The 19567-nt window shown below is 52.7% G+C and overlaps 1 protein-coding gene and 1 long non-coding RNA gene across 11 annotated transcripts in view; one reads left to right on the top strand and one right to left on the bottom strand.

Moving 5' to 3' along the window:
* RUVBL2 (RuvB like AAA ATPase 2) overlaps positions 1–19567 on the top strand; it is a 72482-nt gene that overhangs the window by 21670 nt on the left and 31245 nt on the right. For 4 of the 10 annotated variants that reach the window (XM_077975667.1, XM_077975668.1, XM_077975664.1 and 1 more), the window contains exons 3-12: positions 6119–6173; positions 10144–10199; positions 11459–11600; positions 14199–14328; positions 14483–14549; positions 16143–16249; positions 16337–16430; positions 16852–16975; positions 17354–17448; positions 17547–17665. In XM_077975667.1, the coding sequence (XP_077831793.1) occupies positions 11471–11600; positions 14199–14328; positions 14483–14549; positions 16143–16249; positions 16337–16430; positions 16852–16975; positions 17354–17448; positions 17547–17665 (866 nt within the window). In that variant the 5' untranslated portion in view covers positions 6119–6173; positions 10144–10199; positions 11459–11470. Of the gene's footprint in view, positions 1–25; positions 504–6118; positions 6174–10143; positions 10200–11458; positions 11601–14198; positions 14329–14482; positions 14568–16142; positions 16250–16336; positions 16431–16851; positions 16976–17353; positions 17449–17546; positions 17666–19567 lie in introns of those variants that run through there. The other 6 variants (XM_077975662.1, XM_077975660.1, XM_077975666.1 and 3 more) reach the window with 5 other exon arrangements.
* LOC144337215 (uncharacterized) lies at positions 467–2678 on the bottom strand. The gene is made up of 2 exons (XR_013410015.1): positions 2315–2678; positions 467–1256 (listed from the first exon to the last, which is right to left on the bottom strand). It is a non-coding gene; the product is annotated as an uncharacterized LOC144337215 (long non-coding RNA).

The raw sequence follows: 19567 nt of genomic DNA on the forward strand, positions 1-19567 counted from the left end.
ATTGGTGGAACGGGTTGGAGTCGCTGTGTCCCGGCCCCGCCTCGGCCCTGAGAGCTCCAGGGGGCGGAGCTTGCCGCTGCGCTCTACGGAAACGATTGGCCTTCAGCTCTGTCAATCTGAAGCTGGAGGCCTCAAAGTGGTGGGGGGGGGAGGAGGGTGGGATAAAGAGGAAAGGAGCGTGGAGGACGTGTGGTTACTCAAAGAACAGCTAAGAATTTTGCAATCAGCCTGAGCGGGGCGGTGGTGGGGCTGAGCAAAAGGAGGAGGAGCCAGGAGGCATCGGGAATGGACCCAGGAGTTCCGGACACCCGTCTTCCAGCGCAGCCCCTGTCGGGGGGCGGGACCTAAAGTCCCGTCACGCCCCCACAAGATTTACATATTTATGAGGAACCATCGAGATCTTTGGAGAACCAGCTAGCCTAGAGGAGCCAGAACATCTCGCTCCTCGCGCGTTTCCGTTTCCGCTAGGACACTGGCGGTTGGTGAGCATCATGGCAACCGTGGTAAGTGTGGGTGCATGGATGGTGAGGAGCGAGCTCGCATCGCAGTCTCGAGTTTGAGAGAGGGGGATGCTGGAGGCCCTCACTCCTGGGTCTGAGGGAGGAGGGATCTGGGGGTCCAGACTCCTGGGTCTGAAGGAGGAGGAAGCTCAGCCTCCCAGATCTGGGGGACAAGGGGACATGGGGGATGGACTTTCTGGATCTGAGGGAAGGAGGGAGCTGGGTACCAGGGCTCCTGGGTCTGAGGGAGTGAAATAAAGAAGGGCCTGGGATCCCGGAATCTCAGGTCTGCCCCATCATGCTATAGGAACTCCAACTTTCAAAATCCTCTTGGCGCAACGGCCGGTTCCGCAGTCCTTGGCGCCAGTGTGATGAGGAATATTGTAGGACCTTGCGCTTCGAGCCATTTGGGAGCCTTGGATTGTTAGTGGTGCTAATGGCACTTGAGTTCCAAGCTGGAAGCACAGGCGGGTACCTGTTCTGTGTGTCTGAGAGCGCGAGGGCACCTAGTGAATCTTTAGTGGGAAGAAATTGTCGAGGAACAAGAGTCTTCTTGGAGAGGACTAAAAGATTAGGGACCCAGAAATCGGTATCTTGTCATGCGACCGTTTTGGCCATTTTCATATTTCCAGTATTTCGCACGGGCTATGTCTCGGTGTAAATGCTCAATGAATTATCACTTGAATGTTTGAATGAATGAATGCACATGAATGAAGTAGAGGCTAGGAAACGGCCTGGCACCTGCTCAAGAAATACCTGAATAAAGAAGTGATTTTGGCTGGGCGCGGTGGCTCAAGCCTGTAATCCCAGCACTTTGGGAGGCCCAGGCGGGCGGATCACTAGGTCAGGAGATCGAGACCATCCTGGCTAACACGGTGAAACCCTGTGTCTGCTAAAAATACAAAAAATTAGCCAGGCGTGGTGGCGGACGCCTGTAGTCCCAGCTACTTGGGAGGCTGAGGCAGGAGAATGGCGTGAACCCAGGAGGCGGAGCTTGCAGTGAACCCAGATGGTGCCACTGCACTCCAGCCTGGGCGACAAAGTGAGACTCTGTCTCCAAAAAAAAGAAAAAGGTGATGTGACTTGAACTTAGGGACTGGGCTGGGCTTCCAGGTGCCTCAGTTTCCATGATGAGCCCAGTCAAGATGGAAGAAGGGAGGGAGAGAAAGTTGCTGGTAGCTGAGGGTGAGATTTGAGTCTGTTGCTGTCACCAGGGCAAGGAGGAGGAGGAGGTGGATAGGGAAGTAGAAGAGGAAGGCTATGACCAGAACTTCCGTGGAGAAAGTATTGGAAGTATGAGGGGATGGTGGGTACTGAGTTTTGAAATGATCTTGGTTTTCCTGGGGCCAGTGGGCAGCAAGGTTTTGGAGAGACTTACGGTGAAAGAGAAAGTCTTTGTAGGAGACAGTCCTTGGTAAGGGGCCTGTTTATGTTGACAGAGCTAAATTTGGGATTCCTGGATTCATGTCTTTTTTGTGGGGTGGGGATGCTTAGTCTTCTGGTTGTAGTCTGGGGGTAATGTCCTGTGTTCCTGGGTTCCAGCTTTCTATAGGAGACAGTAGGTGGGAAGGTTCACACAGTGACAGGGAAAGCTTGTGACCATTGATGGCCAGAAAGTCTAAACGATTGGCTCCAGAGGGAGGAGGCTTCCTCTGGGCTAGATAACTGCATGTCCTCTCCAGTGGAAGAAGAAGAGAAAGATCTGTGGGCTGGGCACAGTGGCTCACGCCTGTAATCCCACACTTTGGGAGGCCGAGATAGAAGGATTGCTTGAGCCCAGGAATTTAAGACAAGTCTTGGCAACATAGTGAAACCCTGTCTCTACAAAAAAAAAAAATAAGAAAATTAGGCCGGGTGTGGTGGCTCACACCTGTAATCTTAGCACTTTGGGAGGCTGAGGCAGGCAGGTCACGAGGTCGGGAGTTCGAGAGCAGCCTGGCCAATATGGTGAAACCCCATCTCTACTAAAAATACAAAAAAAAATTAGCCGGGCGTGGTGGCACATGCCTGTAGTCCTAGCTACTCTGGAGGCTGAGGCAGGAGAATTGCTTGAACCCGAGAGGCAAAGGTTGCAGTGAGCCAAGATCGTGCCACTGGGTCGACCCAGCCTGGGTGACAAAGTGAGCCTCTGTCTCAAAAAAAAAAAAAAAAAAAAGAAAGAAAGAAAAAAGAAAATTAGCCAAGTGTGGTGGGACTCACCTGTAGTCCTAACTACTTGGGAGGCTGAGGTGGGAGGATTCCTTGAGCCTGGGAGGTGGAGGCCACAGCTTGAGTCCAGCCTGGGTGACAGAATGTGATCTTGTCTCAAAAAAAACAAAAACAAAAACAAAAAGAAACCCCACACAAACCTGTGGGAAGGAAGGAGAGTTGGGGATAGGTGGCCTAGGTTAGCGTACTGGCTTCTTAGGCTTCCTTTTCCTTATTAGAAATTATGAACTATTTCTCGGGAGGCTGAGGCAGGAGAATAGCGTAAACCTGGGAGGCGGAGCTTGCAGTGAGCTGAGATCCGGCCACTGCACTCCAGCCTGGGCGACAGAGCGAGACTCCGTCTCAAAAAAAAAAAAAAAAAAAAAGAAAGAAAGAAAGAGATTATGAACTATTCCGAAGTGTCAGAAAATAATGTAACAGACACGCAAAGATCCAGCATCCAGGATTGTTTTTTTGTTTTGCTTTTTTTCAAGACAGAGTCTCACTCTGTCTCGCAGGCGTAGTGCAGTGGTGTGATCTTGGCTCCCTGCAGCCTCTGCCTCCCAGGTTCAAATGATCCTCCTGCCTCAGCCTCCTGAGTAGCTGGGACTACAGGTGCACCACGCCCAGCTAATTTTTGTATCTGTGTGTGTGTGTGCACGTGTGTGTTAGTGATAGGGTCTTGCTCTGTTGCCCAGTCTGGAGTGTAGCGGTACGATCTGTGCTCACTACAACCTCCGCCTCCTGGGTTCAAGCAATTCTCCTGCCTCAGCCTCCCAAATAGCTGGGATTACAGGCATCCGCTACCACGCCTGGCTAATTTTTTGTATTTTTAGTGTAGACTGGGTTTCACCATATTGCCCAGACTGGTCTCGAACTCCTGACCTCAAGTGATCCACCTGCCTTGACCTCCCAAAGTGCTGGGATTACAGGTGTGAGCCACCGCGCCTGGCCTAATTTTTGTATTTTTGGTAGAGACAGGGTTTCACCATGTTGGCCAGGCTGGTCTTGAACCCCTGAACCTCAAGTGATTTGCCTGCCTCAGCCTTCCAAAGTGCTGGTATTACAGGTGGGAGCCACTATGCCCAGCCTGTTTGTTTTTTTTCTTAATAGCTTTATTGAGATAGAATTCACATACTACATAATTCACCCATTTAAAGTATACAGCTCAGTGTTTTCTAGCATATTCACAGTTGTGCAGCCATTTCCACAGTCAATTTTAGAACATTGTCATCACCCCAAAAAGAAACGCCATGCTACTTACCTGTCACGGCTAATCCTCCCATACCTCCCGTCTTCAGTTCTAGGCAGCCACTAGTCTTTCTCTGTATATGGTTTTGCCTATTGTGGCTACTTCATATAGCCACATACAATACATGTCTTTCGTGTGTGGCATCTTTCAGTCAGCATAACATTTTCAAAGTTCATCCACGTTGTAGCATGTATTAGAACTCCATTCCTGGCCAGGAGTGGTGGCTCACACATGTAATCCCAACATGTTGGGGCGCCAAGGCTGGTGGATCACCTGAAGTCAGGAGATCAAGACCAGCCTGGCCAACATGGTGAAACCCCATCTCTACTAAAAAATACAACAACAACAAAAAAATTAGCCAGACGTGGTGGCAGGCGCCTGTAATCCCAGCTACTCGGGAGGCTGAGGCAGGAGAATCGCTTGAACCTAGGAAGCGGAGTTGGTAGTGAGCCAAGATTGTGCCATTGCACTCCAGCCTGGGTGATAGAGTGAGACTCTGTCTCAAAAAAAAAAAAAAAAAAAGAACTCCATTCCTTTTTATGACTGAATAATATTCCGTTGCACAAATAGACCACGTTTTAGTTCGCCATTCATCAGCTGATGGACATGTGGGTTGTTTCTACCTTTTGGCTGTTGTGAATAGTGCTGCTGTGAATACTCGTGTCCATGTTTTGTGTGGACCTCCAGCAGGGCTCCTGAATTGTCCCAGGTGGTGTTTACTCACCTCCCTCCCCCATGTGAGAAGGCGTGGTAGCTGGCTTCTCTCTTTGGAGAACTGTCAACATGGGAGGCCTCAGTATATTCTTGTTGAATGAGCTCAACACTTTAGAGTATCACTTATGCAAACCACAGACATTGAGTCCTGAGGTGAACAAGAGAGACACATGCTGTGCCCTTCATGGGACGCATGTCCACTGGAGCTGAGAATGCTGATCCATCCATCTCCCTTAGGAATGTGAGATCACACAGGGAGATTCAGACTTTCAACTGTCTGAATGTCTAGAGGTCCTAGAACTAGCGTGGCAGGAGTGGTGGTCAGAAAGGGCCTCCCCTAGGGGGCAGCACTTGATCTAATTCAGTGAGAAAGCAGGGAGAGCAGTCTGGACTCGGGCCAGCATGTGCCAGGCCTGGTGGTTGAGAACTGGGGCCGCCTGGTACAAGGGATGCTGGGAAATTAGCCGGGGCCAGACCATGTCCAGCTTCATGCCTGCTCCTCATTGGTGTCTGTCCTTATGGAGCTCACAGTTATTAGAAATGGGGAGGACTTGTCAGGGCACGGTGGTTCACACCTGTAATCCCAGCACTTTGGGAGGACGTGGCGGGCAGATCACTTGAGGTCAGGAGTTCGAGACCAGCCTGGCCAACATGGCGAAACCCCATCTCTATTAAAAATACAAGAAAAATTAGCCAGGTGTGGTGGTGTGCACCGGTAGTCCCAGCTACTCAGGAGGCTGAGGCAGGAGAATCGCTTAAACCCAGGAGGTGGAGGTTGCAGTGAGCTGAGATTGGGCCACTGCACTCCAACCTGGGTGACAGAGCAGACTCCATCTCAAAAAATAAAATAAAATAAAGAAATAGGGAGGACTTGGACAGGCATAGTGGCTCATGCCCGTAATCCCAGCCCTCTGGGAAGCCAAGGCTGGCATATCACTTTAGGCCAGGAGTTTGAGACCAGCCTGGCCAACATGGCAAAAACCCACCTCTACTAAAAATACAAAAACTAGCCAGGTGTGTTGACATGCACCTGTAATCCCAGCTACTCAGGAGCCTGAGGCAGAGAACTGCTTGAACCCAGGAGACGGAGGTTGCAGTGAGCCGAGATTGGGCCACTGCACTCCAGCCTGGGTGACAGAGTGAGACTTTGTCTCAAAAAAAAAAAAAAAAAAAAAAAAGAAAGAAAGAAACAGGGAGGACTTAATTCTTTCACCAAATAACCAAATACGTGCTGGACCCTGAGGACCGAGCTGTGGATGAGACAGACAGTCCTTGTCTTCCTGGGGCTCCACCAAGCAGCCATTAGGCTGTAACAGGCAAGAGGGGTGGGGGTGACTGGCGCCTGACCCGTCGCCTACCTGTGAGGGGAAGGAGTGGAAAGGACCATCTCATGGGAGGGACAGAGGAGCGGTTGGTGAAAGCTGGGACCACACTAGTCCTCTGACACATCTTCTTGCACCCCCAGACAGCCACAACCAAAGTCCCGGAGATCCGTGATGTGACAAGGATTGAGCGAATCGGTGAGTGAGTTGGGTCAGGAATAGGAGCTAAGCCCTGCCTGCCATATGCCCTGATTGAGCAAACCTATTGAGGACCCCTAAGATGGAGAGGGAGGTGGCCTGCACACCAACTGCCCCCCACTACTGTTCCCCCACTCCCTCTGTCTACTGGGAGAGGAGGAGCCTCAGTTCCAGAGGTGGGTCAGATGATGCAGTGGGGACCAGGCTGCTAGCTTGGCTATCCTGGTGGGGTTCCCGGGGGTATTTGCCTGGAGGTCATAGATATTTACTGGGTGCTTTACTGGGTTTGGCCTCGTATACCCAGTACACACTGTGGGGTGAGTTCCCTGAGGGCAGACACCGGGTCTGTCTCGTTCCTAGCTGTGTCCCTAGCACAGGACCTGACAGAGCAGATGATCAAGAGATAACCATTGAATGCATGAGTTTGCGTCCTGTGGAACCCTTGCAGTAACCCCATGAGGTGCATATTACAACTGTTAGCTGACGGAACTGAATTTTCAGAACAGCGGAATCACTGGCCCCGGCTCACAGAGCAGGAAGTTGAGGCGCAGTGAGGCCAGCAGGGTGCGCTCTCACAAAGAGCTTTACCGGCAGGGGAGAGACCGCATTCATTCATGCAGCAGACTCACTCATCCAGGGCCTCCCATTCATGCAGCAGACTCACTCATCCAGGGCCTCCCAGAAAGGCAGTAAGGGCTCCTGGCTGTGAACATGGGTTTTAGAAGCCCAGTGCTGGATTCCTGAAGCTTAGCTCTGCCACTTTTCCACCATGTGGCCAGGGACTAGTTCCTCTCTGTGCCTCAGTTTCCTAGTCTGCAAGATCATTCACCTCATCAGTTAATGTAAGATTCAATAAAGTAGTTGACAGAAAACACTTCGGGGCTGTGCGCCAACACTGTTTCATCTATTAAAAGTGCCAGGGTGCTGAGCACAGTGGCTCACGCCTGTAATTCCAGCACTTTGGGAGGCCGAGACCAGTGGATCACCTGAGGTCAGGAGTTTGAGACCAGCCTAGCCAACATGGTGAAACCTCGTCTCTATTAAAACTATGAACATGTGCTGGGCGTGGTGGTGGCACCTGTAATCCCAGCTGCTCAGAGGCTGAGGCAGGAGAATCCCTTGAACTGGGAGGCGGAGGTTGCAGTGAGCCAAGATCATGCCATTGCATTCCAGCCTGGGTGACAAGAGTGAAACTCTGTCTCTAAATAAATAAATAAAAGTGCTGAGGCTGAGTGTGGTGGCTCACACCTGTAATCCCAGCACTTTGGGAGGCCAAGGCAGATGGATCACCTGAAGTCAGGAGTTTGAGACCAGCCTGGCCAACATGGTGAAACCCCGTCTCTACTAAAAATACAAAACTTAGCCAGGTATGGTAGTGCATGCCTGTAATCCCAGCTACTAGGGAGGATGGCTTGAACCTGGGAGGCAGAGGTTGCAGTGAGCCAATACCGTGCCACTGCACTCCAGCTTAGGTGACAAAGTGAGACTCCATCTCAAAAACAAACAAAAAGTGCCAAGTATGGCCGGGCACGATGGGTCATGCCTGTAATCCCAACACTTTTAGAGGCGGAGGCAGGAGGACTGCTTGAATCAGGAGTTTAAGACCAGCCTGACTCACATAGTCACGTGACCCTGTCTCTAAAAATAAAATAAAATAAAATTAAAAAATTAGCTGACGGTGGTGGTGCATGCCTGAGTCCCAGCTACTTGCGAGAACTGCTTGAACCAAGGAGGTTCAGGCTGTTGTGAGATGTGACTGCACCACCGCACTGCAGCCTGGGTGACAAAGTGAGACCCTCTCTCAGAAAAAAACAATAAAAAATTTTAAAAATTGGCCGGGTGCAGTGGCTCAAGCCTGTAATCCCAGCACTTTGGGAGGCCGAGACGGGCGGATCGCGAGGTCAGGAGATCGAGACCATCCTGGCTAACACGGTGAAACCCCGTCTCTACTAAAAAATACAAAAAACTAGCCGGGTGAGGTGGCGGGCGCCTGTAGTCCCAGCTACTCTGGAGGCTGAGGCAGGAGAATGACGTAAACCCGGGAGGCAGAGCTTGCAGTGAGCTGAGATCCGGCCACTGCACTCCAGCCTGGGCGACAGAGCGAGACTCCGTCTCTTTTTTTTTTTTTTTTTTTTTTTTTGAGATGGAGTCTTGCTCTGTCACCCAGGCTGGAGTGCAGTGGCCGGATCTCAGCTCACTGCAAGCTCCGCCTCCCGGGTTTACGCCATTCTCCTGCCTCAGCCTCCCGAGTAGCTGGGACTACAGGCACCCGCCACCTCGCCCGGCTAGTTTTTTTGTATTTTTTAGTAGAGACGGGGTTTCACCGTGTTAGCCGGGATCGTCTCTCGATCTCCTGACCTCGTGATCCGCCCGTCTCGGCCTCCCAAAGTGCTGGGATTACAGGCTTGAGCCACCGTGCCCGGCCGAGACTCCGTCTCAAAAAAAAAAAAAAAAAAAAAAAATTTTTTTTAAATTAAAAAAAAAGAAAAGAATAGCCAAGCACTGCCTGGGAGCTGAGGACCCAGTAGAGACTAGCTGCACCCAGGAGCCACCCTTGGGGTGCTCATAGTCAAGCACTGGTGTCAGCAAATCTTCCTTAAAGTGTCAGATGGTAAATCTTTCCTTGTTGAAACTACTCAACTCTCCTCTTGCAGTGCGAAGGCAGCCCCAGACAGTATATAAATGAAATGGCATGGCAGTGTTCCAATACAAAGATTTTTTGGTTGGCTTTTTTTTGTTTTGTTTTGTTTTGTTTTGTTTTTGAGATGGAGTCTCACTGTGTTGCCCGGGCTGGAGTGCAGTGGGGCGATCTTAGCTCACTACAACCTCCACCTCCCAGGTTTAAGCGACTCTAGTGCCTCAGCCTCCCAAGTACCTGAGACTACAGGTGCATGCCACCATGCCAGGCTAATTTTTGCATTTTTTAGTAGAGATGGAGTTTCACCATGTTGACCAGGCTAGTCTCAAACTCCTGACCTCAGGTGATCTGCTTGCCTCTGCCTCCCAAAGTGCTGGAATGATAGGCATGAGCCACCACGCCCAGCTCCAGTAAAATTTTATTTGCAAAAACAGGTGGCTGACCTGCAGGCTGAGGTTTGCTTAACCCTCATCTAATGTAAAGCATTGGAATCCCATCTTCCCCTCTCGCTGGCTGTGTGGCTGGGGCTTGGGACCTAACCTCTCTGAGCTCCCTCCCCATTCATATCAATAGGTCCTGGGACTCTTGCCATTTTGATACCCAGAAGTGCTTTCAGGGTTATAGCAGCCAGGACTCTTGTTTCATTTTATTTTGTTTTATTGAAACAAGTCTTGCTCTGTCGCCCAGGCTGGAGTGCAGTGGCACAATCTCGGCTCACTGCAACCTCTGCCTCCCAGGTTCAAGCAATTCCCCTGCCTCAGCCTTCTGAGAAGCTGGGATTATAGTCATCTGCCACCACGCCTGGCTAATTTTTGTATTTTTAAGAGAGACGGAGTTTCACCATGTTGGCCAGGCTGGTCTTGAACTCCTGACCTCCAGTGATCTGCCTGCCTTGGCCTCCCAAAGTGCTGGGATTACAGGCGTGAGCCACCACCCCCAGCGCCGGCCAGGGCTCTTTTTTTGCAGTTATATGGAATAAACTGAGAACATGTGGGTGCTGTGTAAGCCATAAACACGAAGTAATTGTGATCATTAGCCCTTATGGTTAGTTCTTGGTATGATTATGTGCTTAATCAGGTCTCAGTGACTTTCGTTTAACTAGGATGCATCCTCAGAGCAGCTCCAGTTCATTGAGCATTTACCACCTTTAGCCATCTTGCTAGGGAGGTGCCAATTTGGGATATCCTTCCCCTGTGCCCCTTCATTCCCCCAACCCCCTACTCCCTACTCCCACCCACCCCTTTGACAAAGAAGGAAACCAGGGCTGAGAGGTCAGGCCACACGTGCAGCAAGCTGGCTAGTAACTGAGCCTTTTTCTTTCCCTTCATATAGGTGCCCACTCCCACATTCGAGGACTGGGGCTGGACGATGCTTTGGAGCCCCGGCAGGTAGAGCAGAGGAGGCTGGGGTGTGAGGGCCTCTCCATGAAGGTCTTGGGTGGTGGGTACCCAGGGCCCTGGGGAGTGTGGGGACTATGTTACGGTCTTCTGGACCTTTGGCTACATATCCATAAACTTCAGCCACACGTGGATTTTCTTGGTACTAAAGAATTGGTTAGGCCGGGTGTGGTGGCTCGTGCCTGTAATCTCAGCACTTTGGGAGGTCCAGGTGGGTGGATCACCTGAGGTCAGAGTTCAAGACCAGCCTGGCCAACATGGTGAAACCCCGTCTCTACAAAAAACACAAAAATTAGCCGGACATGGTGGTGCATGCCTGTAATCCCAGCTACTCAAGAGGCTGAGGCAGGAGAATTGCTTGAACCTGGGAGGTGGAGGTTGCAGTGAGCTGAGATTGTGCCACTGCACTCCAGCCTGGGTGACATCTAAAAAAAAAAAAAAAAGAATTGGAATTGGGTAGCAATTGCTTTGCCACCTTAAAAAAAAAATTAGGCTGGGTGCAATGGCTCATGCTTGTAATCCCAATGCTTTGGGAGGCTGAGGTGGGAAGATTGCTTGAGCCTAAGAGCTTGAGGCCAGCCTGGGTAACATAGTGAGAGCCCGTCTCTACAAAAAATTTTAAAAATTAGCTGGACATGGTGGTGCACATTTGTGGTCCCAGCTACTCAAGAGGCTGAGGTGGAAGGATCTCTTGATCCCTAGAAGTCAAGGCTACAGTGAGCCGTGATCGTACCACTGTACTTCAGCCTGGGTGACACAGTGAGATCTTGTCTCCAAAAAAAAAAGTGGAGAAAGCTTTTTTGGCTTTTCCCAGAAGTCCCGCTAGTAATGTCTGCTTCCATCTCACTAGCCAGGATGTGGTGGAAATGTAGTGGTAGGGCCGGGCGCGGTGGCTCAAGCCTGTAATCCCAGCACTTTGGGAGGCCGAGACGGGTGGATCACGAGGTCAGGAGATCGAGACCATCCTGGCTAACATGGTGAAACCCTCTCTCTACTAAAAAATACAAAAAACTAGCCGGGCGAGGTGGTGGGCGCCTGTAGTCCCAGCTACTCGGGAGGCTAAGGCAGGAGAATGGTGTAAACCTGGGTGGCGGAGCTTGCAGTGAGCTGAGATCCAGCCACTGCACTCCAGCCTGGGCGACAGAGCGAGATTCCGTCTCAAACAAACAAACAAAAAACAAAAACAAACAAAAAGAAATGCAGTGGTAGCCCCGTAGGAAATCACCTCATGTGCTGCCTCCCACCCACAGGCTTCGCAGGGCATGGTGGGTCAGCTGGCGGCACGGCGGGCAGCTGGAGTGGTGCTGGAGATGATCCGGGAAGGGAAGATTGCTGGGCGGGCAGTCCTCATTGCTGGCCAGCCAGGCACAGGGAAGACGGCCATCGCCATGGGTAAGAAACCTCCCAGGGCAGGAACTCTCCTGGTCCCTGGTAAATAACTCCTCCTGTGTGAGTCAGGGTCAGGATCAGCTGCATTTAACAGGTGACCCAAAGTGGCAGTGGCTTAAACACTCACAATTCGTTCTCGGCCGTGGAAGAATCTAGAGGTAGGCCATTTGGGGCTTATTAAGTAGTGCCAGGAAGTCTTCCGTCTTCCTGCCTCATCATCCTCTGCACTTGGTTCCAGTGTCAAGAGGACGTCGTGTTCCAAGAGGGCTGCCGGAGCTCCAGCCTTCGCATTCATAATCCAGGCAGCAGGAAGAAAAGAGTTAGCATGAGGGTGAACCCCTCCGGTTGGCTTCCTTTAAGCAGTCATCTTGGAAATCCTCCATGCTTCTGCTTATATCTCATTGACTAGAATTTAATCATATGATCACACTCTGCTTCTGGGGAGGCTGGGACATTAGATGTTTGTTTAAATTTCATAATTTGGACCATTTTTGCCTTAAGAAAACGAGGATTCTTCTGTTGGACAACAGGTTGTAAAAATAAGAAATTTTAAAAAAGAAAATAGGAAAGAAAATGAGGGTTCTGGAACTAAAGAGGAAGGGGAAGGTGGGTATTGAGGAGTCACCCAGCATCTCTGTTGCAGTCCACTAGTGATTTATGATTTTTTCACTCCCAGCTGTTCTTCTTCTTCCTTGTTGAACTCCTATTTATCCTTCAAAACCCTACTTCAGCATCTCTGCCTCACTGAAGCTTTTCCTAACCCAATGCTCTTCCCACTCACTCCCACCTCTGTGCTGAGGATGGGGCCAGGCAGGGAGAATCTGAGTAACAGCCAGGTCTTCAGTGAAGATAAAGCAATGCCTGTTGGGGTGCCAGGCCTTGCACTGGACACTGGGGACCCATAGATGAGTTAGACCAAGGCCTGACTTCAAAGAGCTCCTGGTCTGGAGGAGGTGGTCATGGACACGATCCCTTCCAAGGTGACATGTGTTACAGCGGAGGTAGCATGTGACAGAGGAGGCGCCTGACCTTAGTAGGAAAACGGGGCATGTGGTGGCATTTGTCGGTAGAGGCTTCCAAAGAAGTGGATACCTGAGCTAAGCCTAGTAGGATGGCCAGGAGGCTCCTGGGCAGACACTGGGGACAGCATGTCCAGGCCCAGAATGTGGCACACACAGTGCCTTCCTTCCCTCCATCCTTTCTCCTTTCCTCTTCCTTTTTTTTTTTTTTTTTTTTTTGAGACAAGAGTTTCACTCCGTTGCTCAGGCTAGAGTGCAGTGGTGTGATCTTCGCTCATTGCAACCTCTGCCTCCCGGGTTCAAGTGATCCTCCTGCCTCAGCCTTCCAAGCAGCTGGGATTACAGATGTGTGCCACCACGCCCAACTAATTTTTGTATTTTTAGTAGAAATGGGATTTCACCCTGTTGGCCAGGCTGGTCCTGAACTCCTGACCTCAGGTGTTTCCCCTGCCTGCCTCGGCCTCCCAAAGTGTTGGAATTACAGGCGTGAGCCTGTAGACTTTATTTTTTAGGCATGTTGTGACCGTGCCTGGCCTCGCCTTTCCTCTTCTTGTGTCTCCCAGGCAAAGCCTCCTGCAGACCAAACCCTGTGCTGGGCAGCACTGGGGTGAGGCTGGCCTCGCCCTGAGGGGGACGCTCCTTAGTCTAGTGAAGGAGGCAGAGAGGACCCCTGGTGTCCCCAGGTGGCATGGGTCATGCTCGTCCACTCAGTCCTCAGCAGATACTTGCTGAGTTCTGTGCTGAGGGCCATTGTGCATCCGCAAAGGGGACCAAGAAGAGGTGCCACTTGACACTGGGCAGGAGGGTGTGGCAACAGCCTGTCTGTAAGGGCATGCCCCACATTGGGCCAAACCTTGTGGCCAGGAAGCTGGAGGGAAAGGTCTGGCGCTCAGAGCCATTGCTGGAGACAGCCTTGCTTCCTGCCAGCCACCCCAGGCCACAGGCGGTCGAGCGCCCTGCCCTGTGCCGGTTTCAGGCTGTGCAACCATGTTACCGCTGAGCACCAGTGCCTGCCTGCCTGCCTGCCTGCCTGCCCATAGTTGCTCCTAGGCAGGGTGTCATGCCATGCCGGCACCTATTCTGTTATCAGCCCCATCAGACCGAGGGGGAAACAGACTCGGGGAGCCGTCCAGATCACACGGTGCCGACTGCACTAAGTGGTGGATCTGGGATCAGAACCCAGGCAATCTGCCTTCATCACTTGTAACTATTGTGGCAGCCCCTTGGCCTTCGTCCCTGCTCCCCATCGCCCAGCTCTGAGGCTAAACAGCTCATAGAGGCTGGGAGACTGAGGTGTGGCGAGGTTCTAGGGTGTACACTCTGGGCAATGTGGGATTCTAAGCCAGGCCTGCCAGAGCAACCTGCCCTCCCTGGCTTCTCGTTCACTGTCTGCCTCGTGGCTAAACCCCTCTCTCCAGTTCCCCCTCCCCAGGGCTCTGCTCAGGTCAGAGCCCAGTCCTTACATGTAGGATGGCACTGAACCCTCTTTCCTGGGGTGGGAGAAGAGCTAGTTTGCCACAGAGCAGGTGTCGGGGACCTAGGGCCAGAGCGGCTTCACCTACCCGGACTGCCTCCTCCCCAGGCATGGCGCAGGCCCTGGGTCCTGACACACCATTCACAGCCATCGCCGGCAGTGAAATCTTCTCCCTGGAGATGAGCAAGACTGAGGCGCTAACGCAGGCCTTCCGGCGGTCCATCGGCGTTCGCATCAAGTAAGCAGGCGACCCGAGGCGGGTGCCAGTCCCCAGAGCCTGGGAGCAACTCCACGCCCCGGGCGGCTTGTCCTTTGTTCCGGAGCTCGGGGAAAGTTGTGATTCCCGAGGGCGCGGGTGTCAGGCTGTCTCCTCAGATCTGCTCTCTGGCTAGGGAGGAGACGGAGATCATCGAAGGGGAGGTGGTGGAGATCCAGATTGATCGACCGGCAACAGGAACGGTGAGTCTGTGTGAGTCCGTACCCTGCTGAGGCCACCTCCAGCGCCAGGGTTGGAGACAGTAGGTGTCAGGTGTGCACGGAGGTCAGAATCCCATGGAATGTTCTAGCTGCAGACTAGAGCCCAAAGTGCTGGGATTACAGGCGTGAGCCACCGTACCTGGCCTTTTTCTTTTCTTTTTTTTTTTCAATTTCTGTTTTCTCCTTTTTGCATAGCTGTGTTTTCTGATTTTGTGATCAACAAAAACAGCTTTTATTTGGGTATAAAATAGGAATGTCAAAGTGTGACCTTTGGCAATTTTGCAGGACTTTGGGCCTATGTTGTTTATAATAGACTTTATTATTTATTTATTTTGAGACAGCATCTCGTTGCCCAGGCTGGAGTGCAGTGGCGTGATCTCGGCTCACTGCAAGCTCTGCCTCCTGGGTTCATGCCACTCTCCCGCCTCAGCCTCCCGAGTAGCTGGACGGACTACAGGTGCCCGCCACCATGCCTGGCTAATTTTTTGGTTTTTTTAGTAGAGACGGGGTTTCACCATGTTAGCCAGGCTGGTCTTAATCTCCTGACCTCGTGATCCACCCGCCTCGGCCTTCCAAAGTGCTGGGATTACAGGTGTGAGCCACTGCACCCGGCCAATAGACTTTATTTTTTAGGCATGTTTTTTGTTTACTATTTTGATTAAGAGTTTTATTGAGTTTTGGCCGGGTGTCGTGGCTCACACCTATAATCCCAGCACTTTGGGAGGCTGAGGTGCGCGGATCACTTGAGGTCAGGAGTTCAAAACCAGCCTGGCCAACATGGTGAAACCCCTTCTCTACTAAAAATACAAAATGGCCAGGCGCGGTGGCTCACGCCTGTAATCCTAGCACTTTGGAGGCTGAGGCAAGCGGATCACCTGAGGTCAGTAGTTCAAGACCAGCCTGACCAACATAGTGAAACCTTGTCTCTACTAAAAATACAAAAAATTAGCTGGGCATGGTGGTGGGCGCCTGTAATCCCAGCTACTCAGGAGGCTAAGGCAGGAGAATTGCTTGAATCCAGGAGGCAGAGGTTGCAGTGAGCCGAGATCGCGCCATCACACTCCAACCTGGGCAACAAGAGTGAAACTCTGTCTCAAAAAACATTAAAAATAATAAAAATACAAAACAATTAGCTGGACATGGTGGCACACATCTGTAATCCCAGCTACTTGGGAGGCTGAGGCAGGAGAACTGCTTGAACCTGGGAGGTGGAGGTTGGAGTGAGCCGAGATTGCACCACTGCACTACAGCCTGGGTGACAGCAAGACACCATCTCAAAAAAAAAAAAAAAAAAAAAAAGCTTTATTGAGTTTTATTTGACATACAAAAAGCTGCACACATTCCAAGTGTCCAGTATGGTCGATTGGGACATACATGTTCACCCGCGGAGCCATCACCACGTCAGACTGGTGAGCACACCATATCTGTTCCCTGAAGAGCTTCCTTGTGTCGTGCCCATTTTGAAGCTGTATAAGCAGAGGCCAGAGTACAGCCAGAAGCTTATCAACACTGGGGGCACTGGGGCAACATCAGGGCCCTCTCTGATCCCCTTCCCTGGCTTGTCCCCACTCTCAGGGCTCCAAGGTGGGCAAACTGACCCTCAAGACCACAGAGATGGAGACCATCTACGACCTGGGCACCAAGATGATTGAGTCCCTGACCAAGGACAAGGTCCAGGCTGGGTGAGCAGTCGGGCCATGCCAGGCAGCCAGGGGAATGGGCGAGCTTGGGCCCCTTCCTTTCCTTACCCCACCCCCCACCCCCTGTAGGGACGTGATCACCATCGACAAGGCGACGGGCAAGATCTCGAAGCTGGGCCGCTCCTTCACACGCGCCCGTGACTACGACGCTATGGGCTCCCAGGTGCGGCCGGGACTCCTGCGATCCCCTCGCCCCCAGCACTGCGGTGTCTTCATCTCCTCCGTCACCCCCGTGACCCATGGGGCCCGGATCTTCCTGTCACCCTGACTTTTTGTCCTGGTACTCCTGGGTCTTCCCTGTAACCCTAGGACAGCTGGGTCCCTCAGCCTGGCACTGTAGCTTCACATCACCACGTGTGGCCTGTGGCTTCTGAGGTCCTCCAGGAGCCCCCATGACCCTTAGCTCTCTGGAACACCCCTAGTCCTGACTACCTCCTGGCCCTGGGGTTTCCGGATGACTCCATTTAGCCTCCCAGCTCCATTTCCTGGAGCTCCAATCTCCCCCAGACAGAGGCCTTTAGGGTCCCCCTTCATGGCCTTCCCTGCCCTGTCTCCTCCCTTCTTCTCCCACCCCTGCCCCATAGACCAAGTTTGTGCAGTGCCCGGATGGGGAGCTCCAGAAACGCAAGGAGGTGGTGCACACCGTGTCCCTGCACGAGATCGATGTCATCAACTCCCGCACCCAGGGCTTCCTGGCGCTCTTCTCAGGTGAGGCCCCTCCTGCCCTGCCCTGCCCCAGGCCTGGCAGCCTCCTTCGGGCTCCCTCTGTTCCTGAGCTCCGAGTGTGGCCCACTTGCTCCACACCCTTTCCTGTAACTCTGGCCCATGGCTGCCTCTGTTCTCCACCTGCAAGTCTGCTTCGTCCCCCCACCGCTGGTGCTGTGATGGGGGTGTCGCCCTGCCCTCTCCCCATCCTGTGTTCTCTGCCTCTGTTCATCCTTTCTGGGGATGTTTCAGTCTCCTCCTCCCTCCTTGCTTTGCTCCCCTTCCTCCACCCCTGCATCATCCTCCTCTGTCTTAGTCACACTCTGGCCCTGGAACCCACCTCCTCTCTGACTTCCCTGATGCAACCTGTGCCTCACATAGGTGACACAGGGGAGATCAAGTCAGAAGTCCGCGAGCAGATCAATGCCAAGGTGGCAGAGTGGCGCGAGGAGGGCAAGGCGGAGATCATCCCTGGAGTGAGGACCTGGGACATGGCCGGGGCAGGTGGCGGGGTGGGAGTGGGCTGGGGAAGCAGGGACGTGGGTGGTGACTCTCACACACACCCCAATCCCAGGTGCTGTTCATTGATGAGGTCCACATGCTGGACATCGAGAGCTTTTCCTTCCTCAACCGGGCCCTGGAGAGTGACATGGCGCCCGTCCTGATCATGGCCACCAACCGTGGCATCACGCGGTGAGCCAGCTGCAGGGGCCTCTGGGGAAAACGGGATGCTCCGGGCAGTGGATGTGGTCAGAGGGTCCACAGGGAGCCTGTGTTGACACCTGATCAGGGAGGGACCCGTGACTGCGGTGTGCGCTCTTCCCTTACAAAAGGCGGGTGGGAGGCAGCTCTGCTCCCCGAGGAAGCCCAGAGACTGTTCTTGCTGCCTTTCTGTCTTGCTACTCCTTTGGCCCCCAAGGCTGCAGTTTTCAAACTGCGTGCGAAGCGCCCCAGGGCGCTGCAGGAAACTCACAGGAGTGCTGTGGGATGTTCTCTAATCTTGAGGGAAGCACAGTGACATCTGTTAGACACGACATAAACTACGACTGTTCAGTCACTTCGACCCAACAACTTCATTCACAGAACTCTTACTGTTGTGTTTGGCCTGAGGATGCCAGGGACAGATTCCCATGACACAGAGGGTACCATGCTCTGCTGAAGCCTGGGGACCTCGTCTCCCAGGTGTTGCCAGCACCGTGTGCGTGGGGAACTCTTAGTGTTGTGTTTGGTCTGAGGATGCCGGGGACAGATTCCTGTGACACAGAGGGTACTGTGCTGTGCTGAAGCCTGGGAACCTCGTCTCCCAGGTGTTGCCAGCACCCTATGTAGCTGGGATTATGGGCACCCGCCACCATGCCTGCTGGCTGTCTTCTCCACCTCGCCACATTTTGGCCCGCAGGAAGCAGGGGGATGTGGAGGGCAGGCAGCTCCCATAGGCTGTGATCCACAGGCTGCACCCCACCCTTGTACCCACATCCCATTGCCCGGTGCTGCTCAGGCTCAGGGCCGTACCTGGTGGCAAAGAAGGCTGGGGACTGCAGCTGTGGGCCCAGCTGAAACTGGGTGGTTGGGGTGGGCACCACAAAAGGGATGAAGCAGGCATCCTACAGAGGATGGTGGGCCGCTGTGCCTGGCTCTGTTGGCTCTTTTAACTCCTTGGATCTGCAGAAGAAGCTCAGAAGGTAGATATCACCTCAGTGCCATTTTACAGGGCAGGACAGTGAGGCCCAGTGACTTGCCCAGGTCACAAGTCTAGAAAGTGGCAGAGCCCGAATTTGGTCTCTCGGTGGCTGGACACTGGAAGAGACCCCCAGCGCTGATGGTGTTTTCACAGAAACCGCAGGTCAGGGCCTGGGGACTGCCCAGGGGCACCTCCTGTGGGAGGCAGCAGCTACCAGCAGCCCTGGTTGTTTGTAGACTCTGTATCTGAGAATCTCCTTGCTTGCTAAGATTTATTTGTAATCCGCAAGTAAATATCTGCCCTGCTTTTGACCACAAATTCGAGTCACCTGACACCCACTTTCCTAGCTGAGTGTGAATGAGGCAACACTGGCTGCTTCCTTTAGCTCATGCTGTAAATAAGTGTCCTTGTTGTATTCTATTTAGTGCTACGTTTTCACTTTCGTTTTTTGAGACAGGGTCTTGCTCTGTTGCCCAGGCTGGAGTATAGAGGCATGATCATGGCTCACTGCAGCCTCAGTGCCTGCCACACACACATACACACACACACACACCACCCCTGGGGCTCAATCAATCCTCTGGCCTCAGCCTCCTCATCAGCTGGGACCATGGGCGTGCACCACTATGCCTAGCTAATTTTTGTTTTTGTTTTGAGGCGGAGTCTAGCTCTCTTGCCAGGCTGGAGTGCAGTGGCACGATCTTGGCTCACTGCAAGCTCTGCCTCCCGGGTTCAAGCAGTTCTCCTGCCTCAGTCTCCCGAGTAGCTGGGATTGCAGACACCCCCCACCATGCCTGGCTAATTTTGGTAGTTTTAGTAGAGACGGGGTTTCACCATATTGGCCAGGCTGGTCTCGAGCTCCTGACCTCGTGATCTGCCCACCTTGGCCTCCCAAAGTGTTGGAATTACAGGGGTGA

This window comes from Macaca mulatta, chromosome 19, assembly GCF_049350105.2.
Source record: "Macaca mulatta isolate MMU2019108-1 chromosome 19, T2T-MMU8v2.0, whole genome shotgun sequence".
Taxonomy (NCBI): domain Eukaryota; kingdom Metazoa; phylum Chordata; class Mammalia; order Primates; family Cercopithecidae; genus Macaca; species Macaca mulatta.